The 19,953-nt window shown below is 49.8% G+C and overlaps 1 protein-coding gene across 1 annotated transcript in view; it reads left to right on the plus strand.

Moving 5' to 3' along the window:
* The window catches only part of LOC120103614 (uncharacterized), a 47,091-nt gene extending 30,157 nt beyond the window's left edge, over nucleotides 1–16,934 (plus strand). The window contains exon 3 of the mRNA XM_063262801.1: nucleotides 14,436–16,934. Within this exon, the coding sequence (XP_063118871.1) occupies nucleotides 14,436–14,621 (186 nt within the window). The 3' untranslated portion in view covers nucleotides 14,622–16,934. The remainder of the gene's footprint in view (nucleotides 1–14,435) is intronic.
* Nucleotides 16,935–19,953: the final 3,019 nt, after the last annotated feature.

Genomic DNA, 19,953 nt, shown 5'->3' on the forward strand with positions numbered 1-19,953 from the left:
GCCCAAAGCCCACCTTGAATTTGCCCTTCCTCAATTCCAGAGTTGGGCTTTTCTCTGAGGAGCGCCAATTCCTTCTGTTGGAGAATGTCGTGCCCCAACCAAGACCTGGGTACCAGGCATGCACACGGCTGCTAAGCTGCTCTTGCTGCTCCTGTGTGTCTCTGGTCAGATGTGAAAACTGCAGTTTTCCTCAGAAGGGTCTTAGTATCTTAACCATCAATGAGATGTGTGTGAAAATGAAGGTGACCACATGGGATCCTGCCACCTGCTGATGCCATTGCCACCTTGGCTTGTGTGAGCTCCTACGGCACAGCTCCTTGGAGCCAGGTATGAATGCAAATCCCCACCCTTGCCTGTGAGTCTTGCTTGTCCTCTGGTGGGGTGGAATCTGCTGACTTCCCAGTAGGGTCTGTAGCCCAGAGGAGGTGGCGAGCATGCAGGGTAGCAGGGCTCATGGACTACAGTCCCTCAAGCCTGGGTCTCATGTCCCCTGCTTAGCTTCTTTTTTTTTTTTTTTTTTTTTTTTTATTAACTTGAGTATTTCTTATATACATTTCGAGTGTTATTCCCTTTCCCGGTTTCCGGGCAAACATCCCCCTAATCCCTTCCCCTCCCCTTCTTTATGGGTGTTCCCCTCCCCATCCTCCCCCCATTGCCGCTCTCCCCCCAACAATCTAGTTCACTGGGGGTTCAGTCTTAGCAGGACCCAGGGCTTCCCCTTCCAATGCTTACTAGGATATTCATTGCTACCTATGAGGTCAGAGTCCAGGGTCAGTCCATGTATAGTGTTTGGGTAGTGGCTTAGTCCCTGGAAGCTCTGCCCTGCTTAGCTTCTGTGCCCTTGGCTCAGGACTACCTGGTGACTTGCACTCCTCAGGGAAGTTTAGTCTGATATAATTAATTTTTCCACACCTAAAAATATGTTCTTTCGCTGAGTAAGGGAAATGTTGATTAATTTAGTCTTAAGTGTGAGTATGGGGAGCTCGCTCCTCTCCATAGACTGCTGTTCAAGGTTTTTTGGGTTTTTGTTTTTCTTTTAACACATCGCACAGTAAAGCGACCTTTCTTGTCATCAGACTTCAAGGTGAGAAAGAAACTAAAGCCAGACCACCAAGGTCTCGTGACCACTGTCAGCTCCCACTGTTCTCCCTACGCACGTGGGCAGACTCATCCAGGAGGAACCGATCAGACTCTCTCCCCGGGAGCAAGCAGGGCTGGAAGTGGAATCTTATCTGTGAACTCCTAGTGTCATGCTTTCAGATTGACACAGGTGTCACCACTTTTAGATGGTGAGAGCTGAGAGACGCAAGGTGCTGAGCCAGAAGGAACTTCTTGAGGCGAAGGACTCCCGTTGTCTCCCCTGAGTCCCCCTCCCCCATTCTGGAACATGAACACTACCTGGTGGACCCTGCCAGGTGGTCCAGGGAATAGCACGTGCTATTTAGCGGCATCCTGTTGGGAGTCTGGATTGTTCTCGCCACACAGATCATCTGGTTCCTGTGCTTTTCTATAACCTGGACTGACCGCTCCAGGCTCTTAGTACTTCTTTCCATCCATCCATCCATCCATCCATCCCTCCCTCCCCCCCTCCCTCCATTCATCCATCACCCATTCATATACACGTCCATCCATTCATCCATCCATCATCCATGTATATACACATCCATCCATCCAACATCCATGCATATACACATCCATCCATCCATCCATCCATCCATCCATCCATCATCCAGCCACATATATATACACATCCATTCCTTCATCATCTATGCATGTATACAGCTATGCATCCCATCCATTCATCCATCAATCATCCATCCATCATCCATCCATCATCCATCCATCCATCCATCCATCATCCATCCGTCATCCATGCATCCATCCATCCGTCATCCATGCATGCATCCATCATCCATCTGTCATCCATGCATCTATCCATCCATCATCCATCCATCATCCATCCGTCATCCATCCATCATCCATCCATCATCCATTCATCCATCATCCATCCGTCATCCATCCATCATCCATCCATCATCCATCTGTCATCCATCCATCCATCAGCCATTCATAAACTCACCCATCGTTTATCTACACAGTTATCCATTCATTACTCGATCTTCCATCATTCATCCACTATCCGTCATCCACCCATTAGCTTGTTTATTTTTGGAGCACCATGGAGCCTTCACAGTGGAACTAGGGTTGGAGGCCGTGGAGATGCGTCATCCATCCCACACAGGTATAGTGCAGAAGGACTGGGTAAAAGGATGACCGTGGCCAGATGAAGGACGCTCATATGCAGCCAGAATAAAGGGTCCTAGACACGCTGTGGAGCCTGCGCCTCCAGGGGTGACCAGCGGTAATGTAGTCAGAAGAGTGTGTGAGCAGACACACTGGGGTGAGAATGTGGCATTTGAAGCATTGGCCAGGCAGGAGTGCTGGGAGAGACATCCATGCAACTCCTGCCTCAGTTTCTCTGAGTTCTTTGTTTAGTCCCATCGATCTTCCTGGTACTAACTTTTGACTGAAGACCTTGTCTCCAAAATAAGAATAATATTTGTCACTTCTCATGGTGCATCCTAACGTACTAGAACAGGTCCTGGCATATAATAGATGCTAAATAAATATTTAAAGATTCTTGGCATACAGCTATATATGCTACCGTTACTAAATTTAAAAAAAATTCTCACAGTGGCTGTAGCTGGTCCCTCGTTTTGATTTGTAATTCTGACGTCCTTTTCTGGGAAGACAGACGGAAGTCCATACAGAGCCTGGTCCACACCCTTGCTTACTAAATAGCCTTGACAGTTGTCCCCTTATGCAACTGGAAAGCACTAACTGGGTACATTGTGAGAAGTACCAAGTACGGGGCTTTGTAGCAATTAGAGAGGAAGAGCTCTAATTAATAGTCATAACTGTGACGCTCTGTTGAGCAGGCTAAACGTCTTACAAATGTTTCCTGTCTTCAGTGGCTCTCAGGAGCTGCTGAACAGGGTGGGATTCCAATGGCAGAATGACCCGGCTTCCACCCACTTCAGGTAACTGTGTTACAACACCAGGCCTTTCTGTGGCCACCCGAGATGCTCAGACCCAGGTCTCTGGAGAAACTCTTGCCCCACCCCTTCTGAGGACCTTATGTGAGCACAGGAAGTTGGCCACTTGCACAGAGTTCTCAGCTCCTGTCCTGAGAGCTAGAAGACGGAAGTCAGATCCGTGGGTGCAGCACCAGCAGAGCTGGCGGCAAGGTGCACCGTTTTAGCCACCGAGCAAGCCAGCGGTGTTTGCTTACTGTGGCTTGATTTGGGGAGCTAATTGAGCTTTAAAAATTTATTACAAAATATCTCGTGCATACAAGGCGTGTCAATAGCGAGTGTGTGTGGCTGAGAAAATAAATGTGACATGAGCATCCGTGTCCCCACTGCATCTACTGAATAAATCCCAGAATTGCTTTCCAAGCTTACGAGGCTCCGGATATGATCCCTGCTTCACCTTCCAGTCCAGCCCCTTCCTACCTCACTTCTTCGTAGCCTAGCCTTGCAATGCCACCATGTGTGTTTCTGTTCCCCTTTCCCTGATGCCTGTCAGCCTCCCACCCGAGTGATCTCTCCTGGACTCACTAAGCTCATCTCATTCTGCAGTTAGACCCTGGCCCCATCCTGGGTTTTCTCAATGCCCCGGACTCACATGTCCTCTGTGGTCTGCTTGCCTTTAGACCTGAAAGCCTAGGCCTTGTCTGATTCGTAACTCCACCACTCATTGTTGTGCTCAGAGGATGTTCAAGGAATGAGTTTGGAGACCACCAGAGTCTTCTCTTGAGGGAAAAGCTAATGCTGCCCCAGCCGTCCAGCAACCACCCACTGGACTCATCAGCCAGACGGTTAAATATAAAGACAGTAGCTCGTCCTTGTAAACAGGGCCAGAAGGAACCTTCCTTGTCCCAGCTTATGGAAATGTTCTAGAGAAGGAAGTGCTCAGAATGACAATCGAACTGGGTGACTGGCTGCAAAGGAGGATGCAGGGAGGAAAGGGTGTGGATGAACTCAAGGCTTTCTCCCCTCCCCTTCTGGAGCATGTGGTACCTTTCACACACCAGGGAGCAGAGGTGGATTTCTGCGATGGACGATGGGCGTTGCTTTGAAAAGAAGCTAGGGTAAAAGACACTGATGCCAACTCCCACACCAGGTAAATAGCTCTGCTTATCGAGAGAGAGAGAGAGAGAGAGAGAGAGAGAGAGAGAGAGAGAGAGATTACATGTGTGTTAAGTGTATACGTGTGTGTATGTGTATGTACATGTGTGTGCTTATATGTGTGTATGTGTGTGTACATATGCGTGTGTGCACTTGTATGTGTGTGTACATGTGTGTACATGTGTGTGTGCGTGTGTGTGTGTGTGTGTGTGTGTGTGTGTGTGTGTACACAAACTTGAAGGCAGCACCTCGGAAGCCATATACTTTGTTTCTTAGTATAATGTCTTATTTTGGCCTGGAACATTCTGGCTAGCCAGTGAGACCCAGAGATCTATCTGTCTCCATGTCCCAATGCTAGGATTATAAGTATATACCACCGTGCTTGGTGTGTGTGTGTGTGTGTGTGTGTGTGTGTGTGTGTGTACATGCAATGTGTGCGTGTGCACATGTCTGTTCAGATGCACACACCCATGTGTACATGCAGAGGCTGGGCAGCATGCCAGATGTCCTCCATGGCTCTCTGCCTTGCTCCCTTATTCCTCTGGGACAGGGTCTCTTGCTGGACATGAAGATCACTCTATCTTCCTAGACTCACAGCCCGTCAGCCCCACCCGACTCCATTTCCCCTCTGTTCCGTGCTAGTGCTCCAGGTACACAGAGCAGGGGATCTGAACCTCGACCCGCATGCTTTTGCAGCAAGCCCCCTTACCCACTAAGCCATCTGCTCGTCTCTGACCTTTGTTTTTATTAGTGTGGATTCTGAGTTGAACGCCCTGGCCCTGTGCTTGCAAGACAAATGCTTTGCCAGCTCAACTCTCTCCCTAGTCTTAGAACCTTCATCTTTTACGGTTTTGACATCCAGCTCCAACCCGTCTCTGACCCCCTCTTGCCTCTCCAGCAGAAACAGACAGATATGAAGGCCTCTCCTCACACACCAGCAATGAGTGCCTTCCTCTTGGCACCTGGGAGCTGCTGTTCTTCTAAGATTGAGATAGAACAGAAGTACTCAGGGTCTTCATAGGTTTAGCCACTTACATATCGATTGCTTAGAACCGGACACAAACAAAACAACCAACTGTGCAGCAGAAAATTTCTGAATTTCCCCTCGGGCATTTTTTCCTAGTCAAGTAAAGCTTATTAAAGTTATTATTTGGAAAGGGGACCTGAATTTTTTTTTTTTTTGGTTCTTTTTTTTTGGAGCTGGGGACCGAACCCAGGGCCTTGCGCTTCCTAGGTAAGCGCTCTACCACTGAGCTAAATCCCCAACCCCAGGGACCTGAATTTTAATACCCTCTGTCTTCCTTCCTATGCATGACTTCCTCATTGCCACCCGGTCTTTGCCCCCATTGCTCTTTGCAACTACGCCAGCATTCTGTGGGTCCCCAGCTACTGCAGAAAAGGTGACTGGCTCTGCCAGGGTTGATCTCCGATTCCCGGTACACTTCTCTGAGAAATGAGTGCAGAGGACTCACAAAGGAGGAGCTCCGCCCCTGCATACTTGCCAGGAGCGGTGCAGGTGCTGTATTAGTTATGTTTCTTGGAGCCCAACAAAAACAACTCAAAGAACGGGGAAGGGGAGAGGTTGGCTTCCAGTTCCAGGTGGTACAGCCCTTCTCAATGGCAGGGAGAACTGACGACTGGTTGGTTACATTCTATCAGCAGTAAGGAAGTAGAAGGTGAGCAGGAAGTGGCAGCGAGAAGGTTACACTGTATCAGCAGCAAAGAAGCAGAAAGTGAACAGGAAGTGGAACCAAGCTACAGAATCCCCAGGCCAGTCCACTTCCATCTGCTTCCTCCAGGAAGGCTAAGCTTCCTAAACACTCTATCACCTTCCCAAACAGCACCACTACCCTACCGCCACGTGTTCAAATACAGGAGCCTAAGTTGTGAAGCATTTTACGCTCAAACATTGTCAGCTTGGCAAAACCTAGAGTCCTTTGGGAAGGAGGACCCTCAGTTGAGGAGTTGTCCTGACCAGATTGGCCTGTGAAGCATGAGAGACTGCCTTGACTGTAGATGATATGGGAGGATACAGTCCACTATGGGTGGTGCCCTACGTAAGTGAGTCAGGGCTTTATAAGAAAGCAACGATCTTCCATGGTTTCAGCTTCAGTTCCTGCCTGAGGTCCTGCCTTGATTTCTCTCAGTGATGTGACCTGGAAATGAAACAAACCCTTCCTTCTCCAGGTTGCTTTTGGTTACCTAGTTTTCTCACAGCAGCAGAAAAGTATCTAGAACAAACCACAATAGACTACCGAAACTGCCCAACCCCTTCCCCCATCATTGCCTCTCCTGCAGAATCAGTAACAGAGTGAATCTAAATTCCACTATCCTCCTCACTCTGGAGAGAAATGGGAGGCTCACCCAGTAGGAGAGAAGGTTGGACGTGTCTGTCAGAAGAAAGAGGAGAAAGTATGTAGAGTGGGAACCCCACCCTAGCGTAATGTCATGTTTTAGTTCGAGCTTCCCTAAGAGAAGGGCTGTGATGAGTGGGTTCTCTGGTTGAGTAAGGAACAAGAAGGTGCTTAGCTGGGGAAAGAGGGTGTCCTGAAGAGCCTCCATCATTGTTACCCTTGAGCACAGCAGCCGTCAATCACTCAGATGGGCAGGTGCATCTTTTGTCTTTCACCCTACAAGCTGCGTGCTAACCTTCCACCACGTTAAAAATGAGGAAACCGTGGCTCTGAGGGAGCCAGCATCCTGAGCAGATCACACAGCTGCTCAGCTATGGAGACAAGCTAGGATCCCTGCCGTCCCCGAAGCCAGGGCTCTGGATGTTAATTTTTCCAAAACAGAAATGTTACTGAGGATGATAAGGACTTACCTTGGCTTAGCGGCTAGTTTTTGAAATGGCCCCAGTGGAGACAAGATGTAGTGAGGAGGTTTTATTTTCAGACAAATAAGACTGTTTCTGAATAAGCTGCCAGGGGAGTGGAATCAGCTGGGTTGAGAGGTGGTAAATTCCAGAATGATGAGGGGAATCCTGTTAACACTCCGTAGATTTCTAGCAGGCATGTTCAGTCTACAGCTTGTGGGGCTGTGTACAGCTGCATATGGCTGAGGGCAGTCTAGCACAAAGACGTAAACTTACTTAAAAAGTAGATTTTGCACATCTTAGGAAATTTTAGGTATCAAATGAGGAATTCAAAACAGAATACCCATTCTGGAAGCGGAAATGTTCTCTGGTTACCTGGGATAGTTACCAATCACAACAGGTTCTGACTGGCTTAAGCTAAAACAGTACTTTCATGGCAGGAATTTGGGGGATGCTCTTTGGGGCACAAGGAGACAATGAGCTAAGCTCTGCAGAGGTCTGATTCCAAGAGGCAGCGCCAGTGGGCTCTCTTCTGGGCACTGTGGCTGGGACGCCTCTCCATTGGCTATCAGTATTGGATGTCTGAGAGTTTGAGGTGGCCCCACCTTCTATCTCTTCCTAAGGTCGAGTGTAGAAAGAGGCCCATCTGTTTGGTAAGCTTATCCGGCCAGATGCAGGCCATCCCTTCAGTGCCTTGACTGACAGCACCCACATGGAGGATAATTTTCCAGAGGAAACCCGAGATGCTGGAACAGAGAGGAATGCACGGGTGCTGGACAGTGCTGTGAGCAGCCGTGAGTATCCTCGTTGCCTCTGCCCTGCTGTGACTCCGGCAAGCACACGGAGCCCGCCCTCCCTCCCTTCTACTCTCCCAGCACTCCTGCTGTGTCCACAGCGCAGATCCCTGCAACACTGTATCACTGTGTACTCATGGCTTATTTCCCAAGATGGGCATCCCAGTTAGGCAAGCAATTAAAACTCTCCAGTGTGTTTAGCAGGAGTAGCCCAGCAGAAGACCAAGCCTGCTGAGTCTGCTCAGAGTGAGGGACCCATCCATTTTGCACCTTAGGGATGCTGGGCTGTGAATACTGTTCTTTCTCCGCAGAATCGTGACCTTCTTTCTGGTGGCGAGGAAGGGCTTCTTTGACAGTTAACATGACACTAGATATGGACAGACCTTAAAATCTTATTGTTGTTTTAAATGTTGTTTCTCTTGGGGAGCTGACTCCGTCGGCCAAGTGCTCACCATGTAACCATGAGGAGCTGGACTCGGTCCCTAGTATTCGTGTAAAAAGCTAAGCATAGTAGTGTGTGCATTATCTCAGAGGTGAGGAGATAGAGGTAAGGAGTCCCTGGGGCTCCCTGGCCAGGCAGCCTAGCCGAATGGGCAAGCCCTGGATTTAAGTTACATACTGTGCCACCAGAAACGAGGTAGATGACTCCTGAAGATTGACACCTAAGGTTGACCTCCAGCCCCCCACTTCCGTATGCACACAGGTACGTCCCTGCGCACCCACGTACACACCCCCATGCCTACATCTGCCCATTCATGAATATCCACTTGCAAATGCATCCACCAAGTTGTTTCTAATTTCTTGTTTCTCCCTTTAGCATTGTTCAACTGGTCAATTTACTAGTCATTGATTTTTCTTACTAGTCAATGGGTAGGTAAAAGGAATGCATTTAGGAAATGATGTTACAACACACAAGGCCTGTGTGCCGGCCGGTGGCTTAAGAAACAGTACCAGAGCCTCAGAGCATCCTCCTCCATCGCCCCGCCCCGCCCCCTGGTGTTGGCGAGTTCACTCCATTGCTTTCCTTTGCAGATTCATTGGGTTTATACTTTCCCATAGAAACGGTGACCTTCTATCTGTAAGACGCTCTATCTGTCATCACTGTGCCTGTGGTAGCCCTTCATCACCGGCCTTCTCTCTACTCACACTGTAAGGGATCGCAAAGACCATCTGCAGTGTCCAACGTCCTGCTAAGAGGAAATCTACTGCCGATAAAGATCTTGTCCATGCGCCCTGGTGTGCGCACTGGCGCGTGTACTCAGGGTTTGTCCCCAGAGGTGAATGGCTGCCCCTCAGGGGCCAGTGTGCTCAGCTTTACCAGGTGCCATACAGGTTTCCAAGGTGGCAGCCCTGACGGGCCCTGAAGCCACTGTCTGGTATTCCTGCAGCCCTGGGTTTGATGCTTCGGCTGGAGTTTTCTTTCTTGCCAGTCTGGTGCTTCTAGAACAGGAGCTGTTTTAATTCCTCTGATGACTGTTCAGTGTCTCTGTGGCTATGCTTTTGAGAAGTTCCTGGGTAGGAGTTTATCCACTTTCCTGTTGTATGTCTGTCACTATCTTGCTGGTCCGATGCTACTGTGCAATGTATGTTAACTATATAGTACATTAGATATCATTGACCACTATCTATCATTCACCATGTCTGTATATCCTGGGTTGAGGCTTCCACTGGTCATTTTTATGGTAGTGTGTAATAGTCAAGGGTCTCGGGTATAACCCCTTGAGATTAATGAATCGTCATCCTCGGACTTTGAGCCTGCCTCTCCCTCTCTCTCTCTCTCTCTCTCTCTCTCTCTCTCCCCTCTCTCTCTCTCTCTTCTCTCTCTCTCTCTGTCTCTCTCCCTCTCTCTGTCTCTCTCCCTCTCTCTGTCTCTCTCCTTCTCTCTGTCTCTCTCTCTCTCTCTGATTGTCTGTCTCTCTGTCTGTCTCTCTGTCTCTCTCTCTGTCTCCCCCCCACCTCTCTCTGAGCGTTTCTGTCTTAAGGCAGCTGTCGCTACCCCGTGGCCGCAAACACGCTCCTTTCTCCTGATTCTTAAAGATCGCAGCGTCCACCCCTCACCCGTCTTCCATCTGGAATTGACTGGTCTGACTTCACCTAGTCTTGATCTGCCGTAATCAGTTACCTCTTCAGGACGACCAGACAACTGGCAAGAAGCAGCCTGAAGCAGCAAGCATTTATCTTGACTGCATTCCTGTCGCTGCCCCTGTTTCCAGGCTGAGCTCCCAGCCCCTCGTTCTCTCCAATCCATATTGTTCACCTCCTGGCCTGGATCCAGTTATTACCTAAGGAAACAATGCTCTCCACACTTCCCTCTGGTGAGGCCCTCCGTTACACTCCTGGGAATCCAGCCACCCTCCCGAGGTGGCTTCTGTGGGCAAAGATGGGCTGACATGTTAGCAACCACCGGGGACTTGGAGGCTGCAGCTCTCCTGTAGGTCAGAGGGGCCTCTCTGGTTAGCTGTAGAGCCCTCGAGGTATAAACAGGGCCGACCTGATTTTGCCCTCCAATTCCTCCTGAGTCAGAACCATCTGGGGTTAACTCAGGGAAGGAGCTAAATTAAGCTTTGAAATGAAGCAGCCTCGATGACAGGCACTCTGTTGTGCTTGAGTGACTGGGATGATGGGAGTCTGGTTATGAGGGTAGCACTAATCGCATCTCTTGAGAGCAGCCTGGCTGTCCAGCTCCTGCCCTGCAAAGACAGGGAGATGCCAGGTCCCTCGCAGGACCAGCCTGGCTGCTCAGCATGGCTGGGCGCTGTGCTGTGAAGTAGCAGGTCAGACGCTCCTGTCCTAGGATTCTCAGCCTGTAGAAGAAAACAGACAAGAAACAAGAGACCCCAGTAAAGAAGGAACTGGTGATTAGAGACCCCCTCCACCCAGAGCAGAATGAAGAGTGGCTTCTGAGTAACTTTCTTAATGTGTTTGCAATGACTGCTCCAGAGAGTGGCGAAAATCAAGGGGAAGGAAGTCCGTCCTCACTTGCCAATGAGCAAACATACATCACCGCGTTGAAAATCTGTTCAACAATACTACCAACCCCCCCCCCCCACACACATACCCCATGCCTGTTTTTCTCTGCCAAATATATGTAGCTACAAAGAAACTACCTATGTGTGCGTTTTACATCAGAACAAAATATAAATGGACGTGAGGCTCTAATTAAAACGTTTATGCGGCAGTGCTTAACGGGAGAGGCTTCAGATCTGCAGTGCGCTTTGAAATGTTCTGAAACAGAAAGCAGGTAGACGCGTGTTGAAGCAAACACATCCCAGGGCACGGGAAGGGTGGAGCAGGCGAGCGTGTGGCCGCTGACTGCAAGAGCCTCCTCAGCTCTACTCAACATAGATCGCCTCTGAAGTGTGCATGCTGGGCACAGGAGACAACGAGGACAAAAAGGATGGCCACACGGCAATGCTAGTCACAATTGTGCCAAGCTCAGCGCCCCTCAAATCCCTGTCAGCAGTAGAATAGAGCCATCTGTCACCCACCGGTGTGGTACACCGAAAGACCTCTGTTCCTAAGTGGGACTGGGTGAGCCAAAGCTACTCCCGGCCACATGGATAAGTCTTACAAAACTCCTAAGGGAAAATGTGGTGTGATTCCATTTGTAAAAAATTCCAAACTGGGCAACACTGCCCACAGCGTTAGGAATTGCTTGAGAGTTGTCAAGAGGAGGGAGTAAGGGACAGTGACTGAATGGGTCACCAAGGGTGGGCCCTAGGGTCACAGAAGGCTCTTTTGTAATCTGAGCACTAAAGAGTATATCAAGCTACACACATGCACACACGCGCACACACATGCATGCACACGCACATGCACACAAACACGCACATACACACAGACACAGGTGTCCCTTTATACAGCATTGAAAATAGAAGGAAGAAAGAAAAGACCAAACAAACTTTCCCTGACAGGTCTAGAGGTCAGAGGCCGCCACTCAGAGCTAGTGTCACAAGCCACAGTTGTGAAGAAAATAGAATGTATTCCCTTGGAATTCGTCATTCACTTATACACACACCCACGTGGTGGTGTCTGTCTCTCCAGGTGTCACTGATGGGCTCTGTCCTTCACCAAGACAATATACTATATTCAGTATAGTGAACTGCTCTGTGGAGGTGTGGCCCAGGCTTTGCAGGGGATCACATGCACAATAAAGAGGTGGGAAGGCATTTGCCATTGATGCTGGATTTCCAATGGTGATCCCCCCTGGGATATCCTGCCTGGGACATCCTTTGACCTTAGTCAAGAGTCTCCATGGAAACAAGGACATGTGAGGAAGCATGTTAGAGTGAGCATGTGTGGAGGTGGTGAGCTGTGTGGGCGTACATGTGCACTTCTGTACCCATAGCAGCACACATGTGTCTATGTACACGTATTGTCCTAGTTAGACGTCCATTTCCATTGCTGTGATAAATACAACACCAAGAGCAACCTTGGGAGTAACGGGTCTATTTCACCTTTCAGCAGATGGTACACCATTGTGGAAAGGCTAGGCAGGAACCTGGAGGCAGGGACTGAAACAGAGGCTCTGGGAGGACCCTGGCTTGGTCTCCACAGCAGACAACTCAGAGTCAGCTGCCCAGGGTAACTCCGCCCCTCCTGCATCAGTCATTAGTCAAGAAAACGGTCCTTAGATTTACCTACGGACCACTGGATGGGAGTATTTTCTCCGTCGAGGTTTCTCTTCCCAGATAGGTCTATGTTTGGGTTGAGTTGACAAACACCAGCCAGCACATACATTAGCCGTGCCACCCCTAAGTATCAGAAAGCCTTTTGCTGACGAGATGCAGTTTCCTCGTGGAGGAAGCCCAGTCTGGTCTGTCCCCCAATCTCATTCCATTAAAGTCCCCATGGGTCAGCTTTTTTAAGTATAATTGGGGTACAGGCTTCAACCTCTGACCCTACTTCTGGGTGACTGAGTTAGCTACCTTAATGTATAAATGTTAGTCTTGCCGATTAAAAATACACAAGGCATACAAAAGAATGGCAGCAACATACACCTGTTGTCCACAGCGAAAATAACAAACTCCCAGTGTCCACTCCCCAGCCCATGCAGAGAGTGTTCAGCATCTCCAAAGGCCACTGCGTCCCCAGGGTATTCCTTACTGCCATGGCGTGAGGAAGGCAGGCTCCTGAATTTCATGGCCATCACTCCTTGCTTGTAACAGAACTCAGAACACACATCGCCCAACAGTGTGCTATTTGGAACCCTCACAGACAGAGGTAGGCTATGCTTTCTCCCTCCAGTGTCTGGGCTTGCTCCATGCTGTCAGGGACAGCTGCTGCAGTCTGCCATCTTACTGGAATATTCCAGTCATGTGGCTGCGTTACCACACGGGCACTGACACACACCTGGGCAGCCTTTGGCCCTTCGCTGTGACAGCTGCTTCTGCAGCTGGAGAAGTGAAGTGGCCTCAGTCTCCAGGTACACAAAACAGAGCTCACACCCCCAGGTGCCCAGCTGGGAGAGCGGGTGCCCAGCTGTAGACTGTGTCTCTTGGCTTTCCTAACTAGTGCCAAACGGTGTTCCAGAACAATTGTGCCAACGCGTATCCCTGCCAGCGACCATGAGAGTCTCTTGAGGGGCCACCTCCTTCACACCTCACAAAGATTGCTTACAGCCTCTCTGGGTACAGAATCGCCTTCCCTCAGGCCTGCCTACTCCTGTCCCTACCTTCGGAACACGTGTAACTAACTGGGATGTCCCCTGTGCCTTCCTGAAAACAGGAGGACTCATCTGCTGGGTTGGACCTACTAGTTTTAGTGTGACTGCGATAGCCACCCATTCCTCCTTCCTGGGAAAGGGGAGAGCAAGCTACACTGAATGGACGACCCAAGGGTTGACGTCAGGGTGCATGCATTTATGTTAATATCTCACCCTGGAATCCTTACCTTGTGTTCTTTCGTGTGTGTGTGTGTGTGTGTGTGTGTGTGTGTGTGTGTGCACGCACATGCAAATGTGTGCCCATATGTTGAGGCCAAAGGTCAACCAACCTCAGGCTGTCATCCTTAGGCAGGCTTTTCACCTCCTTTGAGACCATATGTCTTAATTTCCTGAAGCTAAGCAGCTAGACGAGCCTAGACTGGCCAGTAAGCCTAGGGATTCTCCTGTGTCTACCTCTCTGTCTTAGTCAGGGTTTCTGTTCCTGCACAAACATCATGACCAAGAAGCAAGTTGGGGAGGAAAAGGTTTATTCGGCTTACACCTCCACATGGCTGTTCATCACCAAAGGAAATCAGGACTGGAACTCAAGCAGGGCAGGAAGCAGGAGTGAGGCAGAGGCCATGGAGGGGTGCTGATTACTGGCTTGCTCTCCGTGGCTTGCTCAGCTTGCTTTCTTATAGAACCCCAGACTGGGATTCCACACATGTATGCTTTGTAGGTGCGGGGGAATCTACCTCAGGTCCTTGAGCTTGCAGACCAAGCACTTGACCGGCTGAGCGATCTCCCCAGCCCCCGTGTTCTGCCGTCTCTCAGTGACCGAGAGGAATGTTTCCCACGATTGTATTAGAGGCTCCGGGTGTCATTCCCAGCCATGATCTAGTCCTGAAGCCTATAGTCAATTCACCCTCCCGCCTGGCCTCGTCGAGGATGCTGGAAAATGATTGTCTTTCGCTCTGTCTCTCTTCACACAGGATAACCTGTCGAGGAAGATAAAGACATTTGCCACCAAGATGGTAATCACGAGCGGAAATGACGAAGACCGGGGAGGCCAAGAGAAAGAGAGCAAGGAAGAGAGCGTGTTGGCCATGCTGGGCATCATCGGGACCATCCTGAACCTGATTGTCATCATCTTCGTATACATATATACCACTCTATGAAAGGCCCTGCGCAGCCTCGGTGGCCTCGGGATGGCCACGAGACAAGGCTCCCGTGCGTCCGCGTATCGGTGACCACACACTGTTGGGGGCTGGCAGGTTCGAAGACCACACACTGCTCCATCGATGCGCCTTCGAACTTCCTGACGGGTCACCAGATGAACCCGTCCTGCTCTGAGGAGCACACACTCTGAAGCACAATGGATCCAGCGGAACTCATTCAGGCCACGAGGAACTCAGCGTCTCTGGCAGGGGACCAGGCAGGATGCCGGAAAGGCCAGCCTTCTGCACCAGCGGTGAGCATATGGGTGAGGAAATGCTTCACCTTGGAGGGCTGACCGCATCCCACACTGGAAAGAGGATGCGTGGGGCGGTCACAGCTCTGCTGCCCTCCTCCCAGGACCAGCAGGATAAGCGCTAGGTGCGGTTCGCCCACAGGCGTTCTGTTCATCAAATGTTTCCAGCTGTTTGATACGGGAGAGAACTTATTTTTCCTTTTTCATTGGCTTGATGTGTGTATCTGTTCATATCGAGGTTTATAAATCTATATTTTTAATAAATGTGCTCTATTTTTTAGCATGAACCAAATATTTGGAGAGGCGCTTCTGGATCCATAGCTCTTCTTGGTTTTAAACGCTTTTGCTCCGTCAGCTGTAGGACATCTTTGTCTGTAGTCATCCGGTTGTCTCAGCTCATCTCAAGCCTTGCCCCTCGGGCTCTTCTCACCCTCTCTGTGCCCCCGCACCCCATTCTCTCGTCTCTCTCCCCACTGCCTCTCCCTTCCATCTCTAATTCTCCTACCCTTCCCTCCTACCCACCCGCATCTGCTCGCCCCTCTCCTCATCTCTTGTCTAGAGGACATTTTCCCATAATGCCAGCCGTGGTCTTGGCTGGTGTGTGCTTCGAGATTGTCAAGTGGCTTTTTGTTGTTCTGTCAGAGATATAAAACGATTGTGGGCATGCAGACCTTAGATGCACCCTGTCTTTACTGAGAATTATGCATGAACAAGGGCTGAGTGACGGATCAGCTTTCCACGTTTTAAAGGACTACCACGGAGGAAGAGGACCGGCCCTGCCTGCGGGTCACCCTTGGGACGGAGCAGTCACCAGCACAAGTGCAGTATTGCTCATTTGCTCCTGTAACCATTCGATTATCAGATTTTTATTTATTTATTTATTTATTTTGTGACCGTGAGAGATGGGAACGGGGAGAGCTCAAATGCTCAGTGCGCCATCCCTTCCTCGGTGAGATGCCTGGGTAGGGGGGGTCTTTTCAGAAGTCAGTGGGATGTGAGGAAGTGAGACCTCCCCACTGTGAGAGTGCACACACAGTCCCTGCTATAACGGCACTGCTGTGACAAGTGACCCTTCAAGGGCATTGGGAGGGGACTGGACGATCTCAGTTAAGAAACCCTGTACATTTTAAAGCTGTTTTCCACCCACACAAAGCTCACTTTTCTCTGAGGGGGGATGGTTGAATAAATACAAATTTGCCCTGCTCCCTGGCTCCCTAACGTAGCCCCAACCTGGCTGCAGTGCACAGCCTTGAGCAGAGCAGAGGGTCAGTGTTCATTCTGCCAAGGGCAGAAATGGCAGCAGCCTGCCCCTTGGCATACAGTTGATGCTAATGGGGGAGGGGTCTCTGCTTGCCCCCTTCCTTAAATGGCACCATGACGGAGTCATTTCCTGGGCTCCACTAAGATACCAGTGTCTTTTATAAATCAAATACCCATGAGCACCTGGCTCTGCCCGGAAGTGTCTCCTGTTCCCCAGCAGAAGGACGGATACTTTGTATACAAGTCGCCAGGCCCTCTTTGTAGCCCATGAGAGGGAGAGTCTCTCAACTGTGTCCTAGTAAAAGGAAGGGCAGCTCAGACCAGGAATCTTCCCTGAGGTTACCTGGCACCCAGTGGAGTCAGATTCTAGCCTCAGTCTGTCTAGTTCCTTGCTGTGGCTGGAAAGCCTGTCGCTTTGCTGAGGGTCAACCCAACACACACACACACACACACACACACACACACACACACACACACACACACACACACCTCATAACAGAAAACAACCTGAGAACTCCCTGGACACACAGGACGCAGAATATGACACAAATAGACCGAAGAGAGGCTGGTTAGGAACGTGGGAGACATCCGGGGGTGAGCGCTACCTATCAGGCTGTGCCATTCTGGAAAAACTGTAATTCTGGACAGTGGACTAAACAAACAATAAAGGTACAGTGGGGAAAACCTATCGGTGTGGTCAACTTCCTTGTGAGCCCGTGTGTAATTGTTTGATTTAATAAAACTTGATCGTGGCTGTGTATGCATTTTATCTAATTTATTGACTTTGAGACAGCGTCTCATGCAGCACGGGCTGGTCTTGAATTTGTTATGTAGCTAAGAGTGACCTTAAAGTTGTGATCTTTGTGCTTCCACCTCCCAAGTCCTGGAATCATAGGTATGGGCCGCCCCAGCCTGACTGAATGTCACTCTGTTAAACAGAATTCTGTCTGGTTGGTTTGGACTGGACAAGTACAGTGACTTTGTAGACTGTTAAAAAGAAATTTACAGAGGAGCGGAGAAAATCATCCCTGACCATTCTTCTACCCGGCCCTAATCTCTTGGCTGGAAATAAAACTGCCCTTTCCGTGGCTGACACATGGTGGGGACCTTTCATTCATAGCTCCAGTCCCTGTGTCCACTCTGGCTCCTTAGCAGAAATTAAAAACACACTGGCAGGATCATAGCCGTCACCTGAATTGCAGGGCGTTTTTGGGTGGGGGGAAATATTGGACCCAGGGGAGCAGCACAGTCTTCCCATTAACCAATGAGGTAGGTGAGCCTAGCCCAGCCTCAGCTAACACCCACCCTCTGACTCCAGCACCGTCTGTCCACTGTGGAGCATAGGCGATCTCAAAAGCAGTGCATGTATGTGTGAATGCATGCGAGTGTGAGTGTGTGTGTGTGTACATGTGTGTGAGTTCATGTGTGTGAGTGTGAGTGCATGCATGTGTGAGTGCATGGGAGTGTGAGTGCATCCATGTGTGTGTGTATGTGTGTGTGAGTACATATGTGGAGTGAGTGCACCCATGTGTGAATGCATATGTGTGAGTGTGAGTGCATGTGTATGTGAGTAAATGCACTTGAGTGCATGTGTGTGAGTGCATTCAAGTGTGAGTGTATGTGTGTGGGTGCATCTGTGTGTGAGTACCTGTGAGTGTGAGTGCATGCATGTGTGAGTGTATGTGTGTGTGAGTACATGAGTGTGTGTGCATGCATGTGTGAGTGCATGAGTGTGAGTGTGAGTGCATTAAAGTGTGAGTACATGCAAGTGTGAATGCATGTATGTGAGTGCATGTGTGTGTGAGTGCATGCATGTGTGAATGCATGTGTGTGTGAGTGCATGTATATGTGAGTGCATGGGAATGTGAGTACATGCAAGCATGAGTGCATCCATGTGTGCATGTATGTGTGTGTGTGAGTACATGTGTGTGTGGGTGTGTGGGTGTGAGTGTGTGTGAGTACATCTCTGTGTGAGTGTATCCATGTGTGAATGTATGTGTGTGAGAGTGAGTGTATGTGTGTGTGAGTGCATGCGTGTAGCTCTCACACTCTCCTCCTGTTCTCTCTCCAACATCCTCCTCCCCTCGGCCTTGCCTCTAAAACCCAGGATAGGGGTTAGAAATAGCCAACACTTCGGCTTAGCTTAGGGCTTCTTTTACCTTTTGCCTCCAAGCAGGAGAAAGCCTACCATATTCCCCTCTGATTGTTCTCCATGGGAACAACCCATCTCGAGTGCTTCCCCAAGAGCCGCATCAGATCCCCAGACCGGTAACGATTCTACCTCATCCTAAGAAGAGAAAGACCGAGGGACCAAGTTCCCAACTCCTGTCCAAACAGTCCTCCACCCATACCCTGTGCCCCAGCCTCACTACACATGGGCCTCTGCCGTGGCATTCCTCCTGAAGAGCACCGTGTGGTCGGGAAGACACTCCCACCAGTACATAAGGAACCTCGCCTCTCAGGAAAAGCAGATGGAAGGAGCAGATTACTCATACTTTATGTTCATAAACATTTGACACAAGCCTACACATGCTCTCCCAGCAGGTGGCTGTTTTGCTCTAAGAAATAGAGTCATGCAGTCTCTGTAGATTCTCTCAAAACTGTTGAAAGGCACACACTCTTTTTCCCTGCATCCCTGCGAGAGCAGCAGGAGAGAGTCAGGAAGGGGCCTCTCAATGAGCAGACCTTTCATACAGGCAAGTGGACCTCCCACCTGGGCATGCTGAGGGATAGCCTGTCAGATTTCCTACATAGTCAGCTTGTCAATGGTCCTGCCACCCTGGTGGCTAGCACTAGTCTATGCCCTGCCTAGCCAAGTTCAGGAAACAGAGAGCCAAGGACAGGATAGCCTTAAACATTATAGATCAATAATAACAACAGTGATGACCGTCAGTGGGGCTGAGTAGCATCCATCTGCTCAGGAGTAAGGAAATGAAGACTGGCCGGGCACAAAGTGGAGTCAGCTCTATTCTGAGAAGAGCTAAATGTTCTTTATTTGCTCTTCATCTCCCTCATTGAAAATGGGGGATTGCCACCTCGCAAAAAGCCAGGATGGTCCTGAGGACTAGTCGTGAATGAAATCTACAGAACTATCTGTCTTCACTTAGACCCGTGACTTCCGATCGGGAGGTGACAGCAGGCACCCACCCACAGCCGTATATTCAGGCTGCCATGGGTGTGCTGCCTTCTGGAGTCCACATGTGGTCAACCTGCCTGACTCCACAGGTGGTCTCCTGAGAGGTGTGCACTCCCGTTCTTGGCTGTTCATCCTTCTCCAGAGAGTTACCACCAGTTTTGCCGGCATCAAAGACTCATCCTCCCAGTCGCTGAGGTAATCACTTGACCATGCCAGACTCATTCTCTCATTGGTTCTGAAGAGTTGGCTTCAGTGTTTCAGGTTCTAAAGGCTCCACTGTAGGACTTTGAGCTCTGAGATTCTGAGGTTGCCTCAGTGTTGGGGAGTCCTGTGAGCGAAGCTTTGAGGCCAGTGGTGGTGTGATGGTGGCCCAGGGTCCCACACTCTCACCTGTCGCCTTTGTCTACAGAAAAGTTGGGAGATAATTGTATGACCTGTGGGTGTCTAAGCAGTAAATCAGCAGAGAACCCATCTAGCCCCTCCTTCCCCAGGACGCATACTTTCCCCCCTGAATATAAACTTTAAAAAAAAAAAAAAACAAGAGAGGGGCTGGGGATTTAGCTCAGTGGTAGAGCGCTTACCTAGGAAGCGCAAGGCCCTGGGTTTGGTCCCCAGCTCCAAAAAAAAAGAACCAAAAAATAAA

Source organism: Rattus norvegicus, chromosome 6, assembly GCF_036323735.1.
Source record: "Rattus norvegicus strain BN/NHsdMcwi chromosome 6, GRCr8, whole genome shotgun sequence".
Classification (NCBI taxonomy): Eukaryota; Metazoa; Chordata; class Mammalia; order Rodentia; family Muridae; genus Rattus; species Rattus norvegicus.